The sequence below is a fragment of the Dermacentor andersoni genome, chromosome 1 (genome assembly GCF_023375885.2).
Source record: "Dermacentor andersoni chromosome 1, qqDerAnde1_hic_scaffold, whole genome shotgun sequence".
Lineage (NCBI taxonomy): Eukaryota > Metazoa > Arthropoda > Arachnida > Ixodida > Ixodidae > Dermacentor > Dermacentor andersoni.
In genome coordinates this window covers 39,050,113-39,075,417 of record NC_092814.1, presented here as the reverse complement: position 1 = coordinate 39,075,417, position 25,305 = coordinate 39,050,113, and the positions used below count along the sequence as shown (strand labels likewise).

The following is a 25,305-nucleotide window of genomic DNA, read 5'->3' as shown; positions in this document are numbered from 1 at the left end:
CAGAACACCTATTACAGGGCCTCGAAAGGGCTCTGTAATCTAAGGCATCTTTCCGTTTCCGTACACACAGCACTAATTTACATTAAATATGGATACACAAATCATACAATGGAACGTCAGAGGTCTCCTTAGAAACCTTGATGATTTGCAAGAACTTATCCACAAACATAATCCAAAAGTGCTGTGTTTACAGAAAACACACTTAAAATCAAAATACACAAACTTTCTCCGACAATATGTTACTTTTCAGAAAGATCGCGATGATGCTTTCGCATCATCGGGCGGTGTCGCAATTATAATTCAAAAAAGCGTAGCCTGCCGACGTTTACAGCTACGAACGGCCCTTGAGGCAGTAGCGGTTCGAGCTGTTTTCCTTAATAAACTCGTCACCATTTGCTCACTTTACGTACCCCCACACTACAAATTAAACAAACATGAATTTCAGTCATTTATAGACGAATTGCCAGAACCTTATGTTGTTCTTGGCGATTTCAATGCGCACAGCTGCCTGTGGGGCGACTCTCGTACAGATGCGCGAGGTCGTCTTGTTGAACAGTTCCTTTTTTCTTCCGGAGCGTGCCTTCTCAATAAGAAAGAACCCACATATTACTCTCTTGCAAACCGATCCTTTTCGTCAATAGATCTTACTATAGTCTCCCCGTCTGTACTGCCTGAACTTGAATGGGAAGTTACCGACAACCCTTACGGTAGCGACCACTTCCCTATACTGCTAAGATCACATAAAGAAAACGAATATCCACCACACGCTCCTAGGTGGAAGATTGAGACAGCTGATTGGGAGAAATTTCGATCTCTAACTAGTATCCCATGGGCTGACCTGTCTTCGTTAGGAATTGACGCTGCAGTCGAGTTTTTTACAGCATTCATAATAGATGTCGCATTTAAATGCATACCAGAAGTAAAAGGCTTGGCCTGCAAACGGCGTGTCCCATGGTGGAACGACGATTGTAGGATCGCTCGTAAAAAACAGAACAGGGCGTGGGGGCTGCTACGCGCTTCTCCCACTGCAGAGAATCTAGTTAACTTTAAAAAAGTAAAATCCGAAGGTAGGCGAACCCGCCGACAGGCCAGACGAGAAAGTTGGCAGAAGTTTCTATCGAGTATTAACTCGTTCAGAGATGAGGCGAAAGCGTGGAACAGGGTCAATAGGATAAGAGGGCGACAAGCACATGCACTCCCTTTGGTAAACACAGAAGGCGATACCCTACAAGATCAGGCGGACTCACTTGGGGAGCACTTTGAGAGCGTGTCAAGTGCCAACCATTACTCGCAATCCTTTCTGAAATATAAACAAATAGAAGAAAGTAAGCCACTCATGAGAAAATGTCAACAGAATGAACCATACAACTGTCCTTTTAGCATTGCCGAGTTGAGAGCCGCCTTGAGCGCATGCAAGAGCTCTGCACCGGGATCTGACAGAATCATATATGAAATGATCAAAATTACACAATGACACGCAGATTACACTACTCACACTTTTCAACACCATTTGGGATGCAGGGTACCTTCCAACCGCGTGGAAGGAAGCCATTGTGATCCCGGTTTTGAAACAAGGCAAAGATCCTTCCTCAGTGGCAAGTTACCGCCCGATAGCCCTGACAAGTTGCCTTTGTAAGGTATTCGAAAAAATGATTAATCGGCGACTCATTCACTTCCTTGAACAGAGCAAAATGCTTGATCCTTATCAATGCGGCTTCCGAGAAGGGCGCTCCACAACTGACCATCTCGTACGTGTAGAAGCAAATATCCGAGACGCATTTGTTCACAAACAGTTTTTCTTATCCATATTCCTTGATATGGAGAAGGCGTACGATACAACGTGGCGTTACGGAATCCTAAGAGACTTGTCAGAAATGGGCATCCATGGTAATATGCTAAACTTAATAGAAAGCTATCTGTCCAGTCGTACCTTCCGGGTAAAAGTCGGTAATGTACTTTCGCGTCCTTTTACGCAAGAAACGGGTGTACCCCAAGGAGGCGTGCTCAGCTGCACACTCTTCATCGTGAAGATGAGCACGCTTCGCGCTTCATTACCACCAGCAATCTTTTACTCTGTTTACGTGGACGACATACAAATAGCTTTCAAATCCTGTAACCTCGCTGTATGCGAGAGACAGGTACAGCATGGCCTGAACAAAGTGTCAATGTGGGCAGACAGGAATGGATTTAAGATCAATCCTAACAAAAGCTCTTGTGTCCTTTTTACAAGAGAGGAATGACCCCAGACCCTTGCTTAGAACTGGGCGGACAACAAATACTTGTAAACAAAGAGCACAAGTTTCTAGGTGTTATACTTGACTGCAGACTCACTTTCGTCCCCCACATTAAACATCTTAAAGAAAAATGTCTGAAAACAATGAACATAATGAAACTTCTATCCCAGACTACATGGGGTAGTGACAGGAAGTGTTTAATGAATCTCTATAAAAGCCTCATTCGATCGCGACTTGACTATGGTGCCGTAGTTTATCACTCTGCCTCCCCGAGCGCACTAAAGATGCTAGACCCAGTGCATCATCTAGGAATCCGACTGGCCACTGGCGCTTTCAGAACGAGTCCCATACAAAGCTTATATGTAGAATCGAATGAGTGGTCACTTCATCTGCAGAGAACATACATCAGCCAAGCATATTTTCTGAAAGTCCACTCAAATCCTCAACATCCGTGTTTCAATACAGTTAATGACACGACATATGCTACACTTTTTCGCAATCGTCCCTCAATAAGACAGCCTTTCTCGCTGCGTGTGAGGGTGCTTAGTGATGAAATGCATGTTCCACTCCTCGAGCTCCGCCTAATGCCTCCAGCTAAGCTGCTACCTCCGTGGGAGTGGCAGACGATAAAATGCGATATATCTTTCATGCAGGTTACAAAACACGCTCCAGATATTGAAATCCAGATGCATTTCCGGGAACTGCAATACAAACACTCCTGCACGGAGTTTTACACAGACGCATCGAAGTCACGCGAGGGGGTGTCATATGCAGCCATCGGTCCATCCTTCTCGAAATCCGATTTACTGCATCCCGAAACTAGTATCTTCACGGCTGAGGCCTACGCAATATTGTCGACCGTGAAGCATATAAGGAAATCAAAACTCAGAAAATCAGTTATATATACGGACTCCCTTAGTGTTGTGAAGTCTTTGATGTCGTTCTGTAAGCACAAAAATCCTATAATAATCGAACTCTATTCCGTCCTATGTAAAGCATATGTATCTAACCAGCATGTAATTATATGCTGGGTGCCTGGCCATAGCGGCATCCAGGGTAACGTCCTAGTGGACCAGATGGCCACATCAACTGCATCACACACTGTTAATTCTACCGCTGCAGTCCCTGTCACAGACCTGAAACCTTTCTTAAGAAGAAAACTGCGAAACCACTGGCAACGTATGTGGGACGCAGAAGTAAATAACAAACTGCACGTGATAAAACCACAGTTAGGTTCTTGGCCCCCCGTAACAAAATCACGGCGAACAGATGTCCTATTCTGTCGCCTGAGAATAGGACACACTTTTGGCACGCATAACTTTTTACTCACTGGAAATGAGCCTCCAACCTGCGGTAGATGCGGGGAGAGGCTGACCGTCCTCCACGTCCTCCTGGAGTGTTGGGAAGCCGAATATGACAGAAAGAAACATTTTCCCTTAGCATACCGGCAGCAGATCCCCCTTCATCCCGTAATGTTACTCGGCCCAGAACCGCTATTTGACGCCATTGCAGTCCTAAGTTTCCTGAAAGATGTTGTGTTGCATGTTGTTAGCCCCACATGTTCGTAGCGTCTCCTCTCTTCGGAGGATGGCGCTGTGATAGCTCTTTTGTGTAGCACGTGCCTCTAGGCCCTTGTGTTTCAAGGGCCCCGGTGAGGCAACAGTGCTCCAGGTATTTTTATTATCTCATATATTTTTTATTCTGCATCATTCTTTTACGATGGATTTTAATGTTCAAAGTATTCGCCACGACTCATCGCCATAATTTTATAGCACGTAGATTTTACGCACTTTACAGCGACAATTTTTAGGCCAGTTTACAGCCAAGTCACATCTCCATAATACATCGTCAACATCACAACTAGTCATGGCGCTCTTTGGCCAAACCTGGCCCTTGCGCCATTAAACACCACATATCATCATCATCATGCTCCTGCCATGTGAGCAGGCACAGATCAGGGGCGATGTTTGCCCAGTGATGCGAAATTAGTGCAGTTGTGTAACGAAGACGGGCAACAACCTTTTCCGTGCGTACTTTGATCATTTTAATATATTTTGTAAGTGCATCATACACATTTGGAACTAAGACAAGTGAATTGAGAAGTTTGGGTTTGCTGGTACTTGACCAAATAAGTAACAGGCACTAAGCACAGGCGGATAAACAAGTGGACACGCACAGGCGCAATAAAATGTTCTGCACACCATGATTGCCTTAAAGACGGGTTTTTCTGCATTCTTTTTTATAGGGAATAGTTTTATTCTTGCACTAATAAAGTAATGTTCTTCTGACCCTGTAACCCTGTAACCTTGTAACCCTGTGAGCACGAATGAAATGTATTCATCTGGTTGACTCAACCCACATTGATCTGGCGGGCAGTGGTTTTGTTGAATCCAAACTATGTAAAAATCCCTACAAGTGGGAGTTAGAGTTGAATTCATTTTGGCCACTTGCGGAACTCTAAAATGATGTTTGCAAAATGTCTAGCCTACAAGAAATCAACCCAGAGGTGCAGAGATCCCCAGTTTGGCATCCCATGCCTGGAGCCACTCATTAAAAAGATAAAATGTCATCCATACTTTATTGTGGAATGTGTATCAAACTGGAGGCCTTTTGCATTCTTGAAGCAATGTGGTGATCTGCCTTTGCAGATAATTAACGACTGCAATTAGCAGGAGCGATCGATGGGTGCAGCGAGCAGAACTGAGACACACCCTGCTCATATTGTCTCCATGGTGTGTACTGCTCTTCGGAGTCAATGTCCAAAGTTCAGAGCATATGCCCAAACAGGGCTGTCTCAATTTTGATGGCACAAAAAGTGATTGCGATCCCAGTAGAAGCGCACTTGCAGGAGCATGACATGGCGTGCAATATATTAAGCCTGGCCGTGAACGGGAGTTCCATACAGGCATACGACTTATTATTCTTTAACACAGAATTGTCAAGGGGATAATTGCTGCCTTTGTTATGAAGAATTATTCTATATATCTGGGTTCAGTTTATATAATTTCAATACAATTTTATTTCCTTTTCTATAAAGTAGGAGCTAGAACTAAAAGCTGAGGAATTGTCTTGACAAGGGGTTCTGGCTCCTTGCAAGGTGACAAGGCATCACAACACTCATAAACAGAACAGTTCAAAAACTCTTAATAGAGAGTCATAAAAGAAAAGTATGAAGTATGTATTGCTATACAATCATACATTAGTTTGTGTGATAGGAACTGACGCTATGAAAATTAATATTATAAGGAGCACTCTGCATATTAGCATTTATGCACCACCAAAGCAGGCATCGTCCACCAACCTGTGGCGCACTAGAAATGGAGTACATGGTCAGAGCAGCAGCACCAAGAATGATAAAAAAGACACTAAGATAGGAAACAATCTTCAAAATAATCGGTGTGATCAAGAAGCGCTATAGGTGGGTTAAAATGCCATAAGCTAATTGCTTTGCAGTTTTGTTTTCTGTTTGTACGGAATGTTGCTAAGGCAGGTCCAGGTTGTAAGAGTCAAAGTTGCCAGTTTATAGAAGGCATTGAATGTGTGCTCTTTGTAGCATGTGTACAAGTGTCACTATTTTATTTTTTTCCGTCATGGCTCTAGAGTGCAAAGTAATGTGTTCAATCAAACTCTGAGCGTATAATAATCTAGTGAAGCTGGCTGCCACTTTAGCTGTGGATAAGCTCTGTTCCTACTATAGTACTTTCTTCATTTGATGCGACGGTTGCTCATACACGCCTTGGCAGCAGTTGCACAGGAAAGCATGGCTGGTTTCTTTATAGCATTCTATGTCAGTACCTACATCTAATTGTTGCAGCTGTGTGCCACTCCTGTTAGTGTGTTGGCTAAGTTATTCTAGCGTGGTGCCGATGGTATGATAAATATAAAATTGAAGCATGTCCTGTACCTCAATCAGGATGTCTGGTCATCCTAGCTCATCTACAAAACTAATTTTACTCAAATCACTTACTGTTTCCTGAGGCATGCATGTTCAGTAAACTGGTCTGTGTTGTGCACGCACTTAATGAATGCACTTCAACATGGCTTCATTTCCTAACATAATTGCTTTTGTATTTTTTCTGTATAATTGCTTGTGACTTTTTTTTTTTTTTTTTTTTTTCCTGCAACATTCAATCCTATAATCAGTGACAAGTCAACAGTGCAGGAGAGCATGGTTCTTAGTGACCCTTGACTCTTGAATCTGAAAGCCCTGAAGTTTCACAGACTGCTTAAAATCCTTGAAATTTGCCTTCGTCTAAGCTCTCGGTGTATTTGACCTTAAGGTTTATCAAAGCCAAGAGTCCAGCCAATCTGATCCTATTAGTATCTTTGTGACATCTAGGAAGGGAAAAGCTAATAGGGAGCATCACATTAGGTTGCTAGCATGGACCAGCCAACCTCCTCTGATGTCGCTAGGGCTTATCTGCGTGTTCGCTCTTGGAAAATTGGCCCTCCAAAATTTCTTGACTTTTTTAACGCATTGTTTGGTTTGTGGTAGTTTTAGTGATGCCCTTGCCACCCACTCTTTGCTGTGCTCTCACCTGCACTCCGCTCAGTCAGTGGCAGAAATTGCCACTTGGGTGGTCGGAAGTTTGATCCCAGGCACGGAGGCTGCATTTCGATGGGGGCAGGATGCAAAAACGCTCATGTGCCATGCATTGGGTGCACATTGAAGAACTCCATGTGGTCAAAATTAGCCATAAGCTTTGATTAATTTGAACTATAACTATGAACTCTGATTCTAACTATGATCAGATTATGGTTTTGGCAAATAAAACCAAAAACTGGAAAGTTAATTAATATGAATTAAATTTCTGCTTGCCCATCACATGGTGAGGGCCTATTTTCCATGAGCCATTGCTTTTATGACTATAGGCTTCAAAATTGTCACATGATGGACCCTCCTAGCCCTTTTCTTTCCTGCATGCTTTCTGGTAAGGCGCCATCTTGTTTTTGGTGAATGCTAATGGTTTATGTAAAAGAAAGGCTTAGCAAGCACTTTTTATTCCATGTGCAATAAAGTGCAATAAAAAAAAACTTTGTTCATTGTTTAAAGGGTCCCTCACCAGGTCTGACCATTTTGAGCTGACAAGCACAGTGCATACAGTGCGCGTTAACGATCGTGTCTGCAAAGTATTACACTGCCACTCGCCACGAAAAGAGCTGTAATTTAAAACTAAATGCTCTATGCCCTTCTCCTTCTGGACGTTGTGCTCTCAGCTGGAGAGTCAACGTCAATTACACAATTGCGCCTGCATAAATCGCAATGCTGTGATGTCACTCATGCGACTTTGAGGATTATTCAAGGCAACATCAGTTATTTATCTGTTGCTTCATTAGACGACTGAAAGTTTTGGGAAATAATAAAACCTACAAACACAATGTTTGCAGGTCTTTGTTTTACTCTGTACAGCAGCAAGAGTGGCGTATTTCCATTTCACCTGCTTGTTCCCACATAGTGCAGTCACGTGCACAGAAAATGAAACTATCTGCCATTTTCTACCGGGTTCTAGTGCACGATCAAGCACTTTGATCCACTTGGTTCGAGTCACTGCTCATTGCTGTGGCACTGACTTATACCACTAATCAGATGTTCTTCTGCAGAGCACACAAAATTGTGCACTGCACGAAACAAGACAAACGCAACAGCTTGCACGCGTGACAGTCACTGTAAGTGCGTCACACAGCGAAAATGCACGAGAGAGGGGAAGGGTGACTATCCGTCATGTGATCCCCTAGCTCATGTATGGGAAAATGCAGGGAAGTAATTTCGCTAGCAGAGGCTAGACGGGGCAAGTGAAGTGAATGTCTATGTTAGCAGTGATGCTCGCCTCCTGAAATCATGGGCTCACGGCACATCAAATATTTCTATCTCTGCTATTAATGACCTAATTTGAAAAATTATTATGGTAGAACACTCCTTAGAGGGCATGTAACAACTTTCAGCATATAACCAGAATTTGTCTTAAAGGACCCCCTCACCAGGCCACACAGCAGTGTTTTGTTTTACAACTGTCAGGCATCAGGGTGTTTTAATCGTTGAAAACCCTTGGATCACTTCTGTAAAGGTTGCAATGAAGCCTGAGCGAGGGCCTCCCCCTCCCCCAAAATATAGCTGGCCTTCATCCCTCCACACTTGAGCACTAATTTATTTACAGGTACCACTGGCACAATGAGGACATGCCCTGGATGTTTAGCAACAATCGGCATGATTTGGTGGGGCACCGCTTGTACAACAGTGACAATCAGTGGGGATGAAGAATATAAACTGCAGCGCGAAGGAGCCATTCAAGAAGAGATTCGAGAGGAATTTTCTTGACCTCCTGTCAAAATCCCTTCCTCAAGATTACTTCCTCCCGCCATGTGTAGGTGCATGTCATCATGGAGATGTACTACAATACGATCCTGATGAACAGAAGGCAAAAAAAGCTTCTCTACACGATGAGGAGTTTCATAAGAAAGTGCCCGAGCCAAGGTGAAGGCCAGGGATGTGGATAACGAAGGAGAGATGGTCTAGGATGAGGTTATTTGCTGGCACATTTGTACATGTGCATTTGTTGCTGCATTTTTGACTCATCGTTTCTTGACTTACGATTCCTTGGTGCAGCTATAAATGCTTAGAGCCAATATTAAATATCTCCGCACAAATTGGCTCGAGTTTCCGCATATCAACATGTGCAGTACTTTGCATCAGTGACATTATGCAAGGTTGCAAGAGCATAATGTCGCTTTCGGAAGTGAGCCATTTCATCTTGACACATTATTGAAATTGTTTATAGAACAATGGTTATACAAGTGATTTTGTTTTAGCTGCCTTTGTATCTGCACAGTAAATACTAACTTTTTTCTTTCTTTTTTTAACAGTCCTGATCTCGGTGATGCTGACATTCTTCTTGATGAAGATGTTGAAGCTCTCCTGTCTGAAGCTGATTTTTCTACAAAACCAACTGAAGTGGCTAAGAAACTGGACTTCGAATAACTTTTTTTTTTTTAAGTATTTCATATTTCACTACATATCGTCCTGTAAGAGTGGGTCATTCCTGCTGCATCATTACATTTTATCATTTTACAAGTGTGTTGTCTGAATATACGGTGCGCTTTTATGTATGAAAATTTTTATTTGGTTGGACAAATAAACATGACCACGCAACGACGTGGAATGTTACTCTTGCCTGGACATATATTTTTGTACAGCTTGAATTGCTTTGTTTCTTGGTTCTCATTGGCATGTTTAACTACCACCACTAGGGGCTTTTCAATGGCATCTGGTATCAATCAGCTAAGCTGAAATATGTTGGTTCAAAAGGTAAACCTGAACGGAGCCACAAAAGCAGTGGTAACTCTGTAAACTACACATTGCAAGAAAAGAAAAAGCTTTGCTCTAGAATTTTCACTGTACAGCTTCTTGCTGAATGAGCCGCGGAAGCACTTTTCATCTGAATAGTTTTGGCAGCAGCACTTTGATGAAAGAACTGCGTGTATTGAGCATCTCGAGTGCATAGTCGGCCATTTTATTCCCCCGATTCTCTCTAGATGTGGTTGAAACTTTCAAGCTCTTACTATTTTTTCACTACTTAATAATTTAAGTGCCTAATAAATGCATTGGCATTACTGGAGAACTATCTTCAGCATGACAGTGTTGCACACTGGAGAATACATATGCACAGACATATAATTAAATTTGTTCATATTTTGGTTCATCCTAATGGCACTTTTCTTGGGGAGCTAACTTTTTTGGCTCATGTTCTTGGAAGTTTTACTTGCTGTCATCCATAAACGGGCATTGCCACAGCAGTCTTGATGTCATTCAGGTCATTCAGTAGAATGCACTTGATGCCAGAAAAAGAGGAAAACTACAACATCAGCCCTGATCATTATATGAAGAGCAGTACTGTAAGTAATGTCATTTGATGCAGTGCTGTAACATGCGTCTAGTTTTTGAAATGTTAACTAGGTCTATACAAACATTCAAGATTTTAAATGGTTGTCTAATAATTACTTTGAAGTGTTTGAAAAAGGGCCCTCTTGTGCAGGTAGAAAGCAGGCAACAGTGTTAACACTTTTTTTCAATACCAATTTCCAAATAATTTGTAAACTTTGACTATTTATCTTGCTTTCCAAAAAAATTTGCCGTTAGAGTTTGTCGAAATTCATTCTGCCTTTGTGGAATGTGGCAACCGTGCTAGCACATCTTCGTTATGCCACACACTGCAGCTTGTCCACAGAAGTTTGTAGTACTGCGACCTGCCCTCAAGGCAATTAATGAAGGAGTTATGAGGAAGCTTTAGCTCAGGGCGAACTCTGCGTATTGAAATACATGTGAAGTGCTGAAATGGTTTTTAGTGAAGTTTGTTCCCTTAGACAAATTCTAGTGACAGTAGGAAGCAGAATTCGATTTTTGACCTGACATTTTTTTACAAAAATTTTCAAAAATTGGCAAGTTTAAAAAAATAGCATAAAGTTTACAAATCCATAACTCTACACCAAAAACAGATATCACAGTTCTGTAAACTGCACCTATTAGGGCACCTAAAGTGGGCAAATTCGATATATAAACTTGCAGGTTACATGAAATTGTTACGGTGTTTACGAGGGCTTTAAAATATGCCAATAATTTGCAAATAGGACTTTTTCAGAGTGGTGTATAATGCACCAGTTTTGTCCACATTAGATGTATTTATTAGGTGTGGTTTACAGAATTGTGGTATCATTCTTTATTACTGAGTTAGAATTAAAAACGATAGAGAAATTGTTTTCAATTTTGCAAATTTCAACAATTGTAAAAAAAATTGAACACCTAAATCAAATCTGCTTACTGCAGTCACTATATTATAGGTTATAACTTTTAAATGCAACATAAATATAAGAACTGGTGCGGTGGTTGCAGAGAAAATCTATTTCTCCATTCTCATGTATTTAGATAGCTGCTGAGCTAATGCTTTCCTTTAAGAGGAAGCTTTACCTCGCAAGCCCCTCTCAAATGCATGGGAACAGCGCCTTTTAAAGAAACTGGACAATGTGACGGCTAGAACTGTAATTTAAGCAAATGTATTTAAGCAAATGTATTTAAGCATGAAGCGATACCAGTAGCGTAGTGAGGGGGTGGCGCACCAGGCACATACCCCACGCTACGAAATTTCTGATGCGCGCAGTTTTTGTGTGTCGTCCTGGAGGTTGCATAATCTTGAGTTTTGGAGATGCGTTGAAGCGAGAGGTAGATGCGAAGCATCGCTCCCGTCCGCCTGCGCTGTGAGGTCCGACAAGATTTGATGCTGCATTGGTCGAACTGTGTGGAGTCCCATTGTAGGCAACACATTAACAAAATTTCTGCATAACGAAGTGCTAATTTTGCTGACTTCGTTATCGAGGTTAACTATGATACGAAATAAGAGTACTGCTGCACGCAATATTGCATTGCAGTCAGCTGAAACTATACGAACAAATTTAGCAGTTTCTTTAATACTTCTTTACTACATCTATTTGCACGTATCCACGCCAAAGTTAGTCAAACCCTCTCCGAAGTTTGCAAGGGAATTGCAATTTTTGCCAGAATCTACTTGAATCTACTCATATTTTGAACATGCTGCAAGGATTCAGTCCTACAAGGTGCAAAGTGAGTTGGTCTTGGTGCAGATGGACCTCGCCAGTAACGGCTCCCCGCATCAAATGCTGAGGGAGCAAGATTGTCATGCCTCAACAGCTATCCATCAAGCAGTGCGAAAGAAAAACAATTGCACTCCTATCTTGTATGCATATGGCACAAGCGAGGCTCTGGCAAGTGTATTTGGTAATTACGACGTTACCTGCATTATCTGAACATCACAAGACTGGCCATTCCACAGAGTAGAACTTGGCATTCGTTATTGCTATGGAGAAATTATTACCCAATCAGTTTTTTTTACCCCATCTACATCAGTGCCACCCGAAAGACAGTACCATGCTATGAAAAGTAGGTAAAGAAACTCACTAGTATAACGATGATTTTGCACTTCAAATCTGCTAATGACATCCTCACACTACATCAACAACAGCAAACTTACCTTTGTGCCCTGGAGAGGTGGTTAGATGTTAATCAGTTTTTGCTCAATGTCAGGAAATGTGCCAATCTCGTTTTTCCAATACATGACCCAGTGCACATCTCATTGTCTTGCCACCCTCAAGACAGGCCACAGGTAAAGTCTATTAAGTATACGTTGGAGTAATTTATAACTCCTCTCTCAACTGGCACCCACACACAGATAATGTGACTGGAAGAGGTACTCGTGCAATTGGCATATTCCCTAGACTGAGCAATCGTCGAATAAGATTGAGTAGAGATACACTGGGAACATGTATCATATATATATGTATCATATATATATTCTTCCTGTATTGGGATTTGGTTGTGTGCTCTTGGGAGCTTCAGCCTACAAGTCCCGCCCTCTGAACCTCTTAGAAAGAGAAGCATTCTCTCTGTCTAGGACTCCCTAAATTTGTTACAAATTCTGTTCATCTAGAATCCTGAGTTCCTCCTTTTTTGTACAGGTTCACTCTTTTTACATTGCAGACATTCTTGAGAATTTAAGAATCGCCGCTGCAACATTCTCGAACACTATTTATTTCCCAGCCTGCATTTTTTTTTTTGGTGTCGGCTGGCCATGATTACATACTCTGCAACAATTACTTGACCCTTTGGACGTACGCATCTGCAATGTACTTCCGATCTTCGATTACATTTTTGATAATGCAAAATTACTTGAACATCGTATGCTAGATGGTCTTAATCTGCAGAGCCTCCAAACAAATATTGTAATTGCGACAGATGCTTCGCAATGTCAAGAAAAGTCAGGTCCCTGAATCATTGGATGTTTTCTCTTCGGCTGCCAGATTTCGTACCCATCTTGCTGGCGGAATTCATGGCAGTGGTGCTGGTTCTACACAAATTAGGCCCATCAATTACATCAGCCATGATTTGTTATTGTACTCATCCCTTCTCATTACTCTAGCATAATGAGGATGTTTCATTCATTCGTACCTGGATACCGCGCGTTTTATTGGGTGCCTGGCCATAAAGGACTAATTATCAGTGAAATTGCAGATTCTCTAGCCAAGGCATCGATAAGGTGGCCAGATTCTCCCATATTGTCCTTCGACTGCTTGTATCACTGCTGCCAAATTTCGCAGGAGTGTTATGAAGGCAGTGTCGGGCTCTGCATCAATTAGCTTTGTGAAATACAGATGCCTTCTGTACACTTGGTGCAAATTTTTACGAAACAAAACTGAAGTGTCCATCAAGACTCTGCGCTACCATATACCTTCATTAAACTTCCCATCTACAAATGTCTAGTCTGGTACCTCACCAGTATGCAGATTCTGTGGTGAAGCGGAGACACTAGATAATTTGTCTTGTAGGCATTTTGTAATAAGAAATGGACCACTGGAAATCCTGCTTTGCAATATTGGCCTAGATTTATCTGTGCCTGTGATCCCATCTTTCCGAGCCTCTATTGAAACTACCCGATTAAATCAATCAATTACCACGCTAGACTGATCATCCCCCTCCCCACAAGTCTTAGTTAACTGTTAAGTTTTTTTTAATGTCCTAAATGTTCAAATTGTTAATTCCACCCAATTTAACCACAAAGTTCGTGGCCAATCCCACACCGAGTATTCAAGCTGATTCAGCTCTAAAAATCCTTCAGACATAAGTGTGCAGGAATTAAAATTTTGCCAGTCTTTTTGACAGCTTACAAAGACATAGCTGCACTGTCTTCTTACACGAGCCGAAGCTTACACAACTGAAATTGATATCCATGAAGGGATAGCCAACTTTCTTAGCCATACATACGCATGTCCAAGGACATTGGGTATACCAGATTTCCATCGAGAACGCATCTGAAGTTGCAGAGGTAACATTTAAGCTACATAAATTTCCCTGTGCAGAAATGGACGATTTGCACTGAAAACAATTTTACAGTACCGTACACTGCTGTTGGTTAAGCAGGAAAACCTAGACAGGGAGCCAAAGGTTGTGTAGTGATTAAAAATGCTTTATTGTACAAACACACAAGAAATAAAACAGTCAAATGAAAACAAGCATCTCCTGAAACATGTAAATGCACACACATGTGGTACTGAATTTTTATTGGCACTTTGGGACTTGCACTAGAATTCGAACATGACCATCCAGGAAGGATTACTCGCAAGTGACAGCCAGAGTTGGTAAGAAAGCGAAGGAGCCACTTGGACAATCGGAAACTCAACTGGTGCTGCAGAGTCCAGAGAGAAACTTTGCATAGAAAGTGGGCACATCTCCACACTGGAATGTCACAAATGTGTAAGCTGCGCGTGTTTTGGTGCACACACAAACACTGCCGACTTGGCCAGACTCCTGCCGTCTACGGAAAGGCAAAAAACTGGGCTGGTGCAAGATCGGCCACATGCGTGCTACACGTAATGCCACCAGAGACTGCAAGGGAGTCTCAGAACTACACAAGTTACTTTGAGGAAGATACAACTTTAAAAAATGTGTTTTCTGTGTCACCCTTCTCATAGAAATGGAGCAAGTATCAAGCTTCAGAGGGAGAAATACCCCTATGATAAAAAGAGAAAGAAAAGTCTCCAGAGCAAACCACACTTCTTTCCCGAACGTGTTTTAATTTACGAGTCACAAATGGTGTGGTACAAAAGTGTCGACAGCTCTGCCGATGCTGACAACTGTCCCTTCACTAGCAAATACCACTATAAACAGAATCCCTGCTGCAGCAAAAGCTACTGGTGCTTTCCAAAGAGTATTATTAACAAATTAGCAGTACCACAAGCAAGCCAATGACATTCTGACAATGCCTTCTAAACCATCGTGGCCAAAGCTCTGTTGCATCAGTAGCTTGCTTTCGACATCCTTGTACCACTTGTAACAAAACAGCAAATATAATGCCCATCAAATAAAATAAAAGAAACCAATGCTAAGAGGGTGCACGAAACAAACAACCGTGCAGCCCAGCAATGGAAATGGCTACATGCACAAGCAAGCACCCTGCAATGCAGGCTAGCAGAGGCAGCCACAGCTATTCTGCAAAACAGCACTGCAGTGAACAGCAGGAGGACGACAGGCTTCCCTAGCGGTGTGTCATATGTATATACAGGCAGACTCGGCTGAGATCAGGCAAACTGTCTAGGCAGGGCTGGCAAAGAAAAGTGGAGCACACTTATTGCACTGCTGGTGAGGAAGCCGTAGGGGCAGCGAGTGTAAAAACAAGGGGGACTGCATCACGGCTGCCCTGCAATAGGCTCGAAAATATCTTTTTCTCCGTCCGACGCTGGACTGTGGGCTTCAGTGCACAGGTGCCAAGCCAGGGAAGTGAGCCACTGCCTTGGAATGATTGGAGGGAGGAAAGAAAACACTGCTGCCTCAATAAGCAGACAAACCGAGTAGAGGTGAATGATGTCACTAAAATTTGCACTTTTCACTTTAGCCGCCTCAAGAAATTTGGCAATTGGATGGTGCTCAACTGACGGGTTTCCTTTATACATACAAGCGCACGCACACACACACACATGCACACACACACAAAAAAAAAAAAAAGAAACTAAGCACAGCACAGCGAAGGTAACAAATAACTTGAGGGTGACTGCCCCTGAGTAAAATGTGTGCCACAAACAATTATTGTGCAGCGCAAAGATGCAGACACGTCCCAAATGGAAAGCTAACAGCATTGCAAAACCCTACTTGCAACTGAGACACCCACATTATGTCCATGAGAAACAGAACGGCTGTCGCTATGGTATGTCAAATACTGCAGTACAGTTCAGGTTATCACCCCAAAGGATTATCGACAACACCTTTGTCAAACAATGCATGCAAGAACAATAATTGAACTGAACAACGAATACAAAAAATAAGTGGGACAACTGTCCATAACGACTGAATGCATGCAGCCCAATAAAAAAAAATAATAATAATCGATTAAAAGAATGCAACAGCAAAAAGTAAGCCGCAAAGATTGACTAAGACACGGCAATATGTGGTGGGAAGTGTAGTGGCATGTGTAAAACGTTGGACAACTGTACCAACAAGAAACAAACACAACAATGCAATGCAGCATGACAAATGTGAGCAATGAGCCTTAAAAACGACTTAGACAAATGAATAGCATTACATAAATACATTTTCAAGAGACAAAATCAAGCTGGACAGTCATAATTCCTGCATGATCAGCACTGCTGCCAAGCGGGGAAAAGCCAAGCTGCTGCAGGGGACAGCGTCATTAAAGGGCAAAGCCTAAGGCAAGCAAGTGCTCAAATGAAGATGCTGGTTCTTAAATATGTGCAGTGGGCATGAATGAGAGGGCGACATGGGACCATCTGCTTCCCCCACTCCTCCTGATGGCTGCCAACGTGCAGCAGGCCCATGGTGGAAGATCATATGAACAGCATGCAGCGGCACCACAGCTCCTTTTAGTTTCAGTCACTTTGCTGGCGTACTTTCTCAAGCTTTGAAGGGAGAGGGGGGAGGGTCACACTCCATCCAGCACATTGGAGCAACACACACCAACTTCAGCACAACAGGGACCACTAGCAGTTGAGCGACAACTGTGGCCAGCCTCTGACTCGTTTTCAACCTGGCTTTGGCTCCAGGCAAGCCACAAACTCTGGACAAAAAAAAAATAATTCTCATAGCAGAGGCAACAGCCAGGTTGCAAAAGGAGTCACAGGAAAGGCCTCCAGTAATATGAGACAAACCTAGTAAGCAGCACACTGGGCACATTTCTGGGCAACAACTAAGCCTTGGCATAGGGAATATCCTAGGCAACGCCCAAAATGAGGAGGTCACAGCTCATTCATTCACCGGCTGCCTGGCACCATGGATTGACAACCATGCTTTTTTTTTACCGACACACTTACACGCATGCAAAAAGAAGAAACGGAGAGCACATTCGCACTTGATCTTTGCACTGTGAAGCAACCTGGTTGCAGAGCTGTCAGACAGCAACAGCCATTTTATGCTACAAGGTCAAGTGCAGACACAGATACACACAAATGAATAAAGAACCTCTTGTATTGCACAAAAAAAGAAGAAGCCCCAATCAGTACTTTCAATCCCAGAACTCAATTTTGGTGAACATAAAATTGGCCCAAAGCAATGTCACACACATTAAAGAGAGGATCAGAAGAATTCCCAAGAGCGCACACAGGGTTTTGAAGCTCCGCAACCAAGCATTTTGTCAGCTTTGCAGATACCTCTTGACAGACTCCAGAGCATGCAAAGACGACAGCCACACTCAACAAAGTCCCCGCCCAAGGAAAAAAAAGTGAAAAAGGAGAAGAACGATGTGGTGCCACTTCTGGTCGTCATCCTGGCAGGCAGCATGAATGCATGCTCATTCAGAGCTGTGTCCACCTTCAGATGCGTCGCCTCGGCAGATCGGGCATGTGCGGTTATTCTGGAAGAAAATACAGCAATCATAAAGCTCGAACCATCACATGAAAAATATTACAAAGATCTTTGGAACAAGGCTCACTTATCTCAGAGGTGAAAACACTCAAGGAAAATTTGAGCAAATACCATCTGAGACGTGTTTTCAGATGGTTCAAGATAGAAATATGTTTCAGTGAACACACTGTGAAATGCGAAGTTTTCAACATGAACTTGATTAAATTCATTTAATAAAAATTACACATTAATGTATTCAGAGACCATTTATATTGTGAAATCTGTGTAGTTTTAATTGGAGCACAAAGTAAGTGTAGGACAACTTCAGCAGTTTGTACTTAAAATTCAGAATTTAGCTTTCCCTCTTGTGAAAGTCTAACCATTGTTGTATATTAAGTTTTTGTGTCCATGTTGTACACCATTCATATTCATGGAGCAAGATAGAAGTGGCAAAGTAGACTGATTAGGTGTGGACACGTAATATTGACATGCGTACTTGTTTATATTTCACAGGTGAAAGCTGTTCACCGGTAACAAATGTTAAACATAATCTCTTGGTGCAGAATGCACCTGCATGTATCGAAAGTATCTCACATGTTATTGATGGTTCTACCCGTTGTCTGATGTCACCGAAGCTAGTGTAATCTGATTGTATGCGCGACGCGTATTGTGTAGTACTTTCTGGAAGACATGCCGACATCGATTATTGCTCTGGAACCTTCAATGACTCGCGTATAAAAGCTGACATGCTTCACCCGCTGATCAAATTTTGCCGATTGCTGATCGTGTTCGCCACTATTGCTGTGCTTTGAGTGTAACTTGCTTTTGTGGGCGCAAGTTCGCCCAATAAAAGGTTAGTTTTGTCATTCACAGTTGTGTTGCGGTATTATTCAGCGTCACTACCATGCGACACCTGGTGGAGGTGCTAGTGTGTTTATATACGGAACGCCCTCGCAAAGCAGCGATCCAAGTCTGACACCTGAAGACATCAACATCGCCAAGGACCAGCGTGCTAGCCGTAGGCTGCAAGGACTGCTACTAGAGTACGGACCTTTTCCCAAGAAAACCACAGGTATTAAGGCCAAGTCAACAACCCCGATGGCTGTCCCTACTGCAACTACCTCAGGAGCCACCAACCTCCCATGGATCATTGGCTGAAGGCCCAGAAACCTGGGTCTTGCAGACCTTTATGAGGGTCGTGCGCAAGGAAAGGGCCGTAGCTATGCTAGAAGTCAGAGTACAATTACCCAATGAGAACATCGCGATTTTCATGGAGGAGATGACACACCTGTTCAGACATGCCGACCTCGATATGCGAGAAGAGAAAACAGTTCTTCTTGATGAGGGGTGTCAAGCAAGAGCTCTTCGGTGGATATGCAACCCACGCAAGACTGTTGCTGAATTTGTGTCTGAGGCCACAACCATTAAGAAGACACTCGATAAGCGGACAAAGCAATATAACCGCCGAACGCCGACCACAAACTACACCGATGTTCAAGCGCTCAACCACGACAAGCTGCGAGAGACCATCAGAGCAGTCGTTAGTGACGAACTGCAGCTCTTTCCAAGGTCGCAGCCTCTAGTGGCCTCAATCACCGACATTGCCAAAGAAGAGGTTCAGCAATGACTTGGGGTTACTGAAGTGCAACCGCCATTGCCACAGCTCGATGTGTTGACATACATCGCCGTCACCTGCTGCCAGATTCCCCCTTCGCGCCCACACCAGGGCCCCATGACGCCGCGATTCCGTCGCCAGGCGCAGCCACTGCCACCACCCCACCTACCTGTCAGCCAGCGAAACGCACCGAGAAAGAAAAGACATTTGGCGCGCCCCTGACCACCACTCGCTCTGCTACCACTGCAGAGAAGCTGGCCATGTATACTGCCAATGCCCATACCGCGACTTGGGACTGCGAGGGTTTGCAGTCAACACGCTGCGTCCACAGCTTGGGGAGTGACCTCGTGGCATCGTTGAATACCTCACCGCCACTCAATGGAGCTCTCAACGACCATCACGTTTGTTGTCACCAGGCCACTACTTGCCCCCCCCACCCCACGCCAACCATACACAGGCCCAGCCCGGAGGCCAGTCTGCAAGCCCATATCTGGAAAACTAAAAGCAGCAACCGATCTAGGTGCGGTTGCTGTTTGTTGAACTGACGAAAGTTTTCCGCTGCCATCGAAGACGGCGAAAGGACTACCTCGACAACATGTCAACGAAACACCGCCACCCCAACGAAGCCTAGAAGCAAAGACCCAACAATGTGACATTCCAGCCACAGGTCAACATGATGCAGCTGTGATCTAACGCCGAGACCTAACTGCAACGCAAGACAAAGAACCACCGACCTCAACGTGCTTCTTGACGGCCACGCTGTCACCGCCTTAGTGGACACAGGAGCCGACTACTCAATCATGAGTGGACCCATCGCCGCCCAGTTGAAGAAAGTTACAACTGCATAGGAAGGCCCGAAAATTTGGACTACTGGAGGACACGTAATAATGCCGACTGGAACCTGCATGGCAAGAATTACCTTTCATGACCTGACCTACCCTGCCACCTTCATTACACTCCAACAGTGTTCACGAGACATCATTCTCAGCATGGGCTTCCTGAACCAACACAGTGGAATCATCGACTTGAAGTCGAAGTCGATAATGCTGTCCAAAGATCAAGCGATACCGCTGGAGAGCTCCCGTAGTCACCACGCCTTGAGTGTGCTTAAAGATCAAGTAAGCACTTCGTCTCACTCCAGCATTGTCATTTCCATCGGTACCGAAACACCTGCAGACGTAAAAGGTGTCATCGAGGGCAATCAACGTCTACTGCTTGATCGGTAAACTTGCATCGCAAGAGGGGTCGCCTGACTGCATGGAAGAAAAGCGAAAGTGATGCTGACCAACTTCAGCCATAAATTCAAGCACATCAACAAGGGCATGACGATCGCATACCTCGAGAAAATTGTGGAAACCAGCAATGTGTTTTTCCTCTCGGATTCTGACGAATCCACCTCAACGGCCATAGTTCCCGAACTGGTCTTCGACATAAATCCAAGCCTCCCCACAAGTAAAGAACAACAGCTCGAAAGTCTTCTTCGACGATACAAAGACTGCTTTTCAATGTCATTGAAAATTAGGCAAACACCAGTTGCAAAGCATCGCATAATAACCAAAGAATCCATTCGACCACTCCGCCAGAGCCCTTAACAAGTGTCGACGTGAGAATGAGAAGCTATAAGGCAACAAGTCAACGAAATGCTGCGCGAAGATATCATTGAAAAGTCCGTGGGCACCTCGTGTGGTCTTAGTGAATAAGAAGGATGGAACACTGCGCCTCTGCATCAATTGGTGAGGCAAATCTCGGGAAACTGTCAGAGATGTGCGGAAATCTCAGATAAACTTCAAGTAGACATAATTTATACTTCAAAAGATCAATATATCAAATGATTTCACAATCCCCTTCGAGTTTACTATATCCAGAATCACCTGCATTCCATTTGTAGACAAAACACAAACGAGCGAAAACGGCGTTAGCATCCACCGAAATCAAACAGCGGAGTTCGCATCGCCATAGTCATCAGTGGAAATTGTATGTGAATGACAGCAATGTCAAAATGCTGTATGCCTATTTGCGCCTTTAAAGCCTTTATTCTTGCATTTACCGCCACGCATAGCACTGGGATGGCGGCGTGCATTCAGGACTGCGTAGTCGCCATCCACGATTGCGTCGACAGCGGCCGCGGTTTCGTCCGCAGCGGCTGCGGTGATCAGTGATTTCGTTTTTACTAGGTACGTGCGTCGGCCGCGTGCCTTCATAACTGCAAAGTGGCCATCCGTGATTGCGGCGATAGCAACCGCGGTTGCATGCGCAATTGCAACAAATGGTAGTTTCGCATCGGCCGCGTGCCTTCAGAACCGCAAGGTCGCCGTCCATAATTGCAGCAGCCGCGATTTCGTCCGCAGCGGTTGCAGCAAACAGTAACTTCGTTTTTGCTCAGTGCAAAGCTGGTGAGGATGAAGAGCACTGTTTGCATCACGATGGGTGGCGACACTGGTGAAAAATAATTAGGAGTGTGCGAATATCAAAATTTTCAAGTATGAATCGAATAATGATATGCACATGCACTTATTAGTAAGTTCGTTTATTTTAACATGTTGGAACAATGGAATTACATTGTCATCAGTAAAAAAATTTAACTAGTAAGCAGTCATACTAAAAGATTGAGTACTTGGAAGATTCAGTTTTTTCCACTAGTTGTCTGTTCTCACCAACCTGTGCCTTATTATACCACATCAATTTCCCGTAAACCCAAAGGAATTTGACCCTGTACCACCTGTCACTCATAGCATTTGCTGTCAAGCAGTAAGTTCACGATTGGGGTTGGAACCTGCAAAAAAGAGTGCACCCTCGTTCGCAAACCAGTCCCCCTTGTTACTGAGAGGCTGGCTTTCCTGCACAGCTCACATGTAAAGTGGCTAAGCATATTTTACAGGTGAAATTTCACCAGCAGCCTGAAATTATCACAAAATTCAGCACGAAATGACGCACACTTTCTTAGATCAGATAGAAATAAACGCTAAGAACCACATGGGCTCCCGCACAGGCAACAATATATTCGATTTATTTCGAATATTTGAATAGTTAGTTTTCGAATCGAATACGAACATTAATAATGTAATATTCAACAATATTAGAATATTTGCACACCCCTAAATGTAATCAAGATATGCGCGCTTTAGAAAAAAGCGGGTCTCAGATGAAGACGAGTACTGCGGCCGTGCTGCCAAGGAAATCAATCGTGAGGCCTTTGCCACAGCGAGCGCTAATCAGTCACAAGACGATGAGAATTGCAGCTTCCGTACTGCTTTTGTGCAAAATAGAAACAGGATTTGCCGATTTATTCAGTAAATAAGGGCATGTTGACATAGTAAGCATCTGTTTATTGTTTTCTTGATACCCTCAATAATTCGACATTTGGTTAATTTGGACATTTCTTTTAGACCCGTGAAATCCGAATTAACAAGGTTTTACTGTATTGTAACGGGCATGTGGGGCATGTTAATGTGTGATTTGCAGTTTAGCATGTCACTGTCGGCATGGCACAGTTTCGATACAGGCTGGTTCGATACTACACTGCTTCAATTTCTACTTTAACTGGAATAAAAATGTGCTACAGGCATTTCAATGCACATAAGAAGCACCGCAACAAGCCAGGTGACATAAGCATTTAGGCTTAGTGTGGCGATTAATATTTCGAAATCTATTCCACAAAAAAGTCCCTTGTGACATCTGCATGCAAAAAATCTTTCGCGTGCCCGACATTTTGTTTGTCAAGATGCCATTTATGATGCACGGTGCTTATAGCAATAGCTAGCCGCATGGTCTGCGTGCGCTGCATCACAGAGCGCAGAGCAATGTGCAAGAAAATAGCTTGTTATGCACAATCACAAGTTTATCAAAAGCAATGGACATGTGAGATCAAAAATAACACTCCGAATCGCCAACACCAGAGGCCACACGCAGACACGGCGGCAGTGCTACTTCGCCCTTATCCCCCTTCCTGGATGCTACTCAGCATTCGCACGTGTGATCACGCAGCTATGTTTACCTGATGCCCGAATTTCTGGTGAAGTTTTAAACATGTTCCTGGCACAACATGATAGCCAATAAGATGGTTATGAAGTCATGTACAATTATTTTTACTTTTAAAACACACAAACCTCAATCCACAGGAACTTCACTCAATGCATTTTCGAACTGCAAACACAACATAATGCAGGCATTATGGGCCATCTGGCAGACAGTGTTGAGGAGCCACACATTGAATACCTTGTTTAAATGATCCAGTAATTTGTTATTTTTTTTTTTTTGTGCCCATTGAATAATATACTGCGTGTAGCCATTCACTTGATTCATAGCAACACTTATACGAGCCTGTGCATAAGCACATCGTTGGAAAGAGGGGAGAGGTTCCACAGCACTCTTGGAAGGCCGATTGGGTTCCCCAAGGCCAAAAAGATTGAAAAACCCTGTGATAAACCATGCAGCAATGGGTTACTTTCAACCACCAAAGGTACTTAAAGCTTTGCATACAAAAACTTCAAGTACCATAAGAATTTCTACATTTCACCACCACCTACAGCTACTATGGCTGCATAGAAGCTTCTAAGAGTGCCACAATGTCCCACATGTTTTGCAAGGGACACTCATTATATTACAGTCTAAAGGCAGTCTTCCAGAGCTTTCGTAATATTTTCACACGCACCTTTTAACGACCACTTAAATGTGCGAGCCCCACTGTATCCATTCAGCAAGCCTGCACAATGCAGCCAATGGAGCTCATGCTTTTCAAGCTTTTGCAACACTCGTCACTGGATGCCAGCATCAGGAAACCTCTTTTTGTTGTTGAGCACAAGTGTCTAATCGCGTAGAGTGGCAAGCGTACGAAGCCACAGGCTTGCCATGTTCTGGCAGCATGCTAACAAAAGGATCAAGACACGCAACAATGGTGAGGATGGAGTAGCGTTGACAGCTGCATTAGAGAGAGCAGTCATTTTGATGACGAAATCTCAATCATATGCGGCCGTTTTAGTGGCATACTGCGGGCTTTAGCACAGCTGTGACTTACCCTGCAATAACACAACAGCCCCACCCCCCTTCTAGGCAATGTTGACTGTGAGAGCAGACAACTGTTACAATAAGGTAATGGATAAAACACAGTACTTTCAATTGTTCCTTAAGCTTCGTTATAATGAGATTTTACTTAATTTAAGTTGCCAATTTAATTACCACTTAAGTCCATTTAATTATCACTTTAAGTTACCACTTAATTTAATTGGAATTATAAAGTTCATTGTATCTAAACAATTAAAAAAAAGACTAAAAGCAAACCAAACTTTCTTTTAGGTTGGTGCCATGAAAGGGTTTAGCTGTGTAACAGTTAAACCAGCAACGCTCCTTACGAAGTAAATATAACGGCCAAAGACTAATCTACAAAAGCTTACACCTACTATGCTGGATTTTATATAACTTCCTCCAGTAAAAGTTGATGCTGCAAGAGCTCTTGCTTCATATGCTATGTTCCTGTTTTGCATGTTTATAGGGTCACAATGAAGAGGGGTAAAGCATTACAAACATATATCAGAGAAATTCAAAAGGAGGAGTTTAAGCATGGCAATGAAAAGTTATGGTGTGACCTGATAAATATTCCCAGCATATCGCAATGCACTCTGTCATGACATACTGCACCCACCTTGAGCCACTTGTCAACGCATCGAGCATGGAATTCGTGCCCACAAGGAAGCACACGCAGGACCTGTCGGGCCTCAAAGTCGCACATGCATACCACACATGATGTCTGCTCAGATTCGTGCGTCTCAGGATTGAAGCGGTACGACAGCAGTTGCTCAATCTCTGCACAGAGAACAGTACAATCTATCATAACACCAGAAAGCAATTAAAGATTGTAAAGGATACACAGCATGACTATATAGCAAAAATACCACTGTGGTATCCTGTGTTAACTCCTGGTTTCGGTTTCGACGCAATGCGTCGAAGCTACAACAACCACCAAGGCTGAACACTGATGCATTGTTTCCTTTGGAATGCAAAGCTAATGCTGTCTGGCTATTCTGTCCAGCCTCCATTACAATGCTTTTACT

General features: G+C 43.3%; 2 protein-coding genes across 4 annotated transcripts in view; one reads left to right on the top strand and one right to left on the bottom strand.

The window, feature by feature from the left end:
* Slbp (Stem-loop binding protein) overlaps window positions 1-9,408 on the top strand; it is a 37,417-nt gene extending 28,009 nt beyond the window's left edge. For both annotated transcript variants that reach the window (XM_050193094.3, XM_055061335.2), the window contains exon 6: window positions 9,096-9,408. In XM_050193094.3, the coding sequence (XP_050049051.1) occupies window positions 9,096-9,210 (115 nt within the window). In that variant the 3' untranslated portion in view covers window positions 9,211-9,408. The remainder of the gene's footprint in view (window positions 1-9,095) is intronic.
* A 4,831-nt stretch (window positions 9,409-14,239) lies between these two features.
* Window positions 14,240-25,305, bottom strand: part of LOC126545260 (uncharacterized) — a 165,286-nt gene continuing 154,220 nt past the window's right edge. For both annotated transcript variants that reach the window (XM_050193036.3, XM_050193037.3), the window contains exons 10-11: window positions 24,897-25,057; window positions 14,240-17,653 (exon numbers count right to left, since the gene is read on the bottom strand). In XM_050193036.3, the coding sequence (XP_050048993.1) occupies window positions 17,591-17,653; window positions 24,897-25,057 (224 nt within the window). In that variant the 3' untranslated portion in view covers window positions 14,240-17,590. The remainder of the gene's footprint in view (window positions 17,654-24,896; window positions 25,058-25,305) is intronic.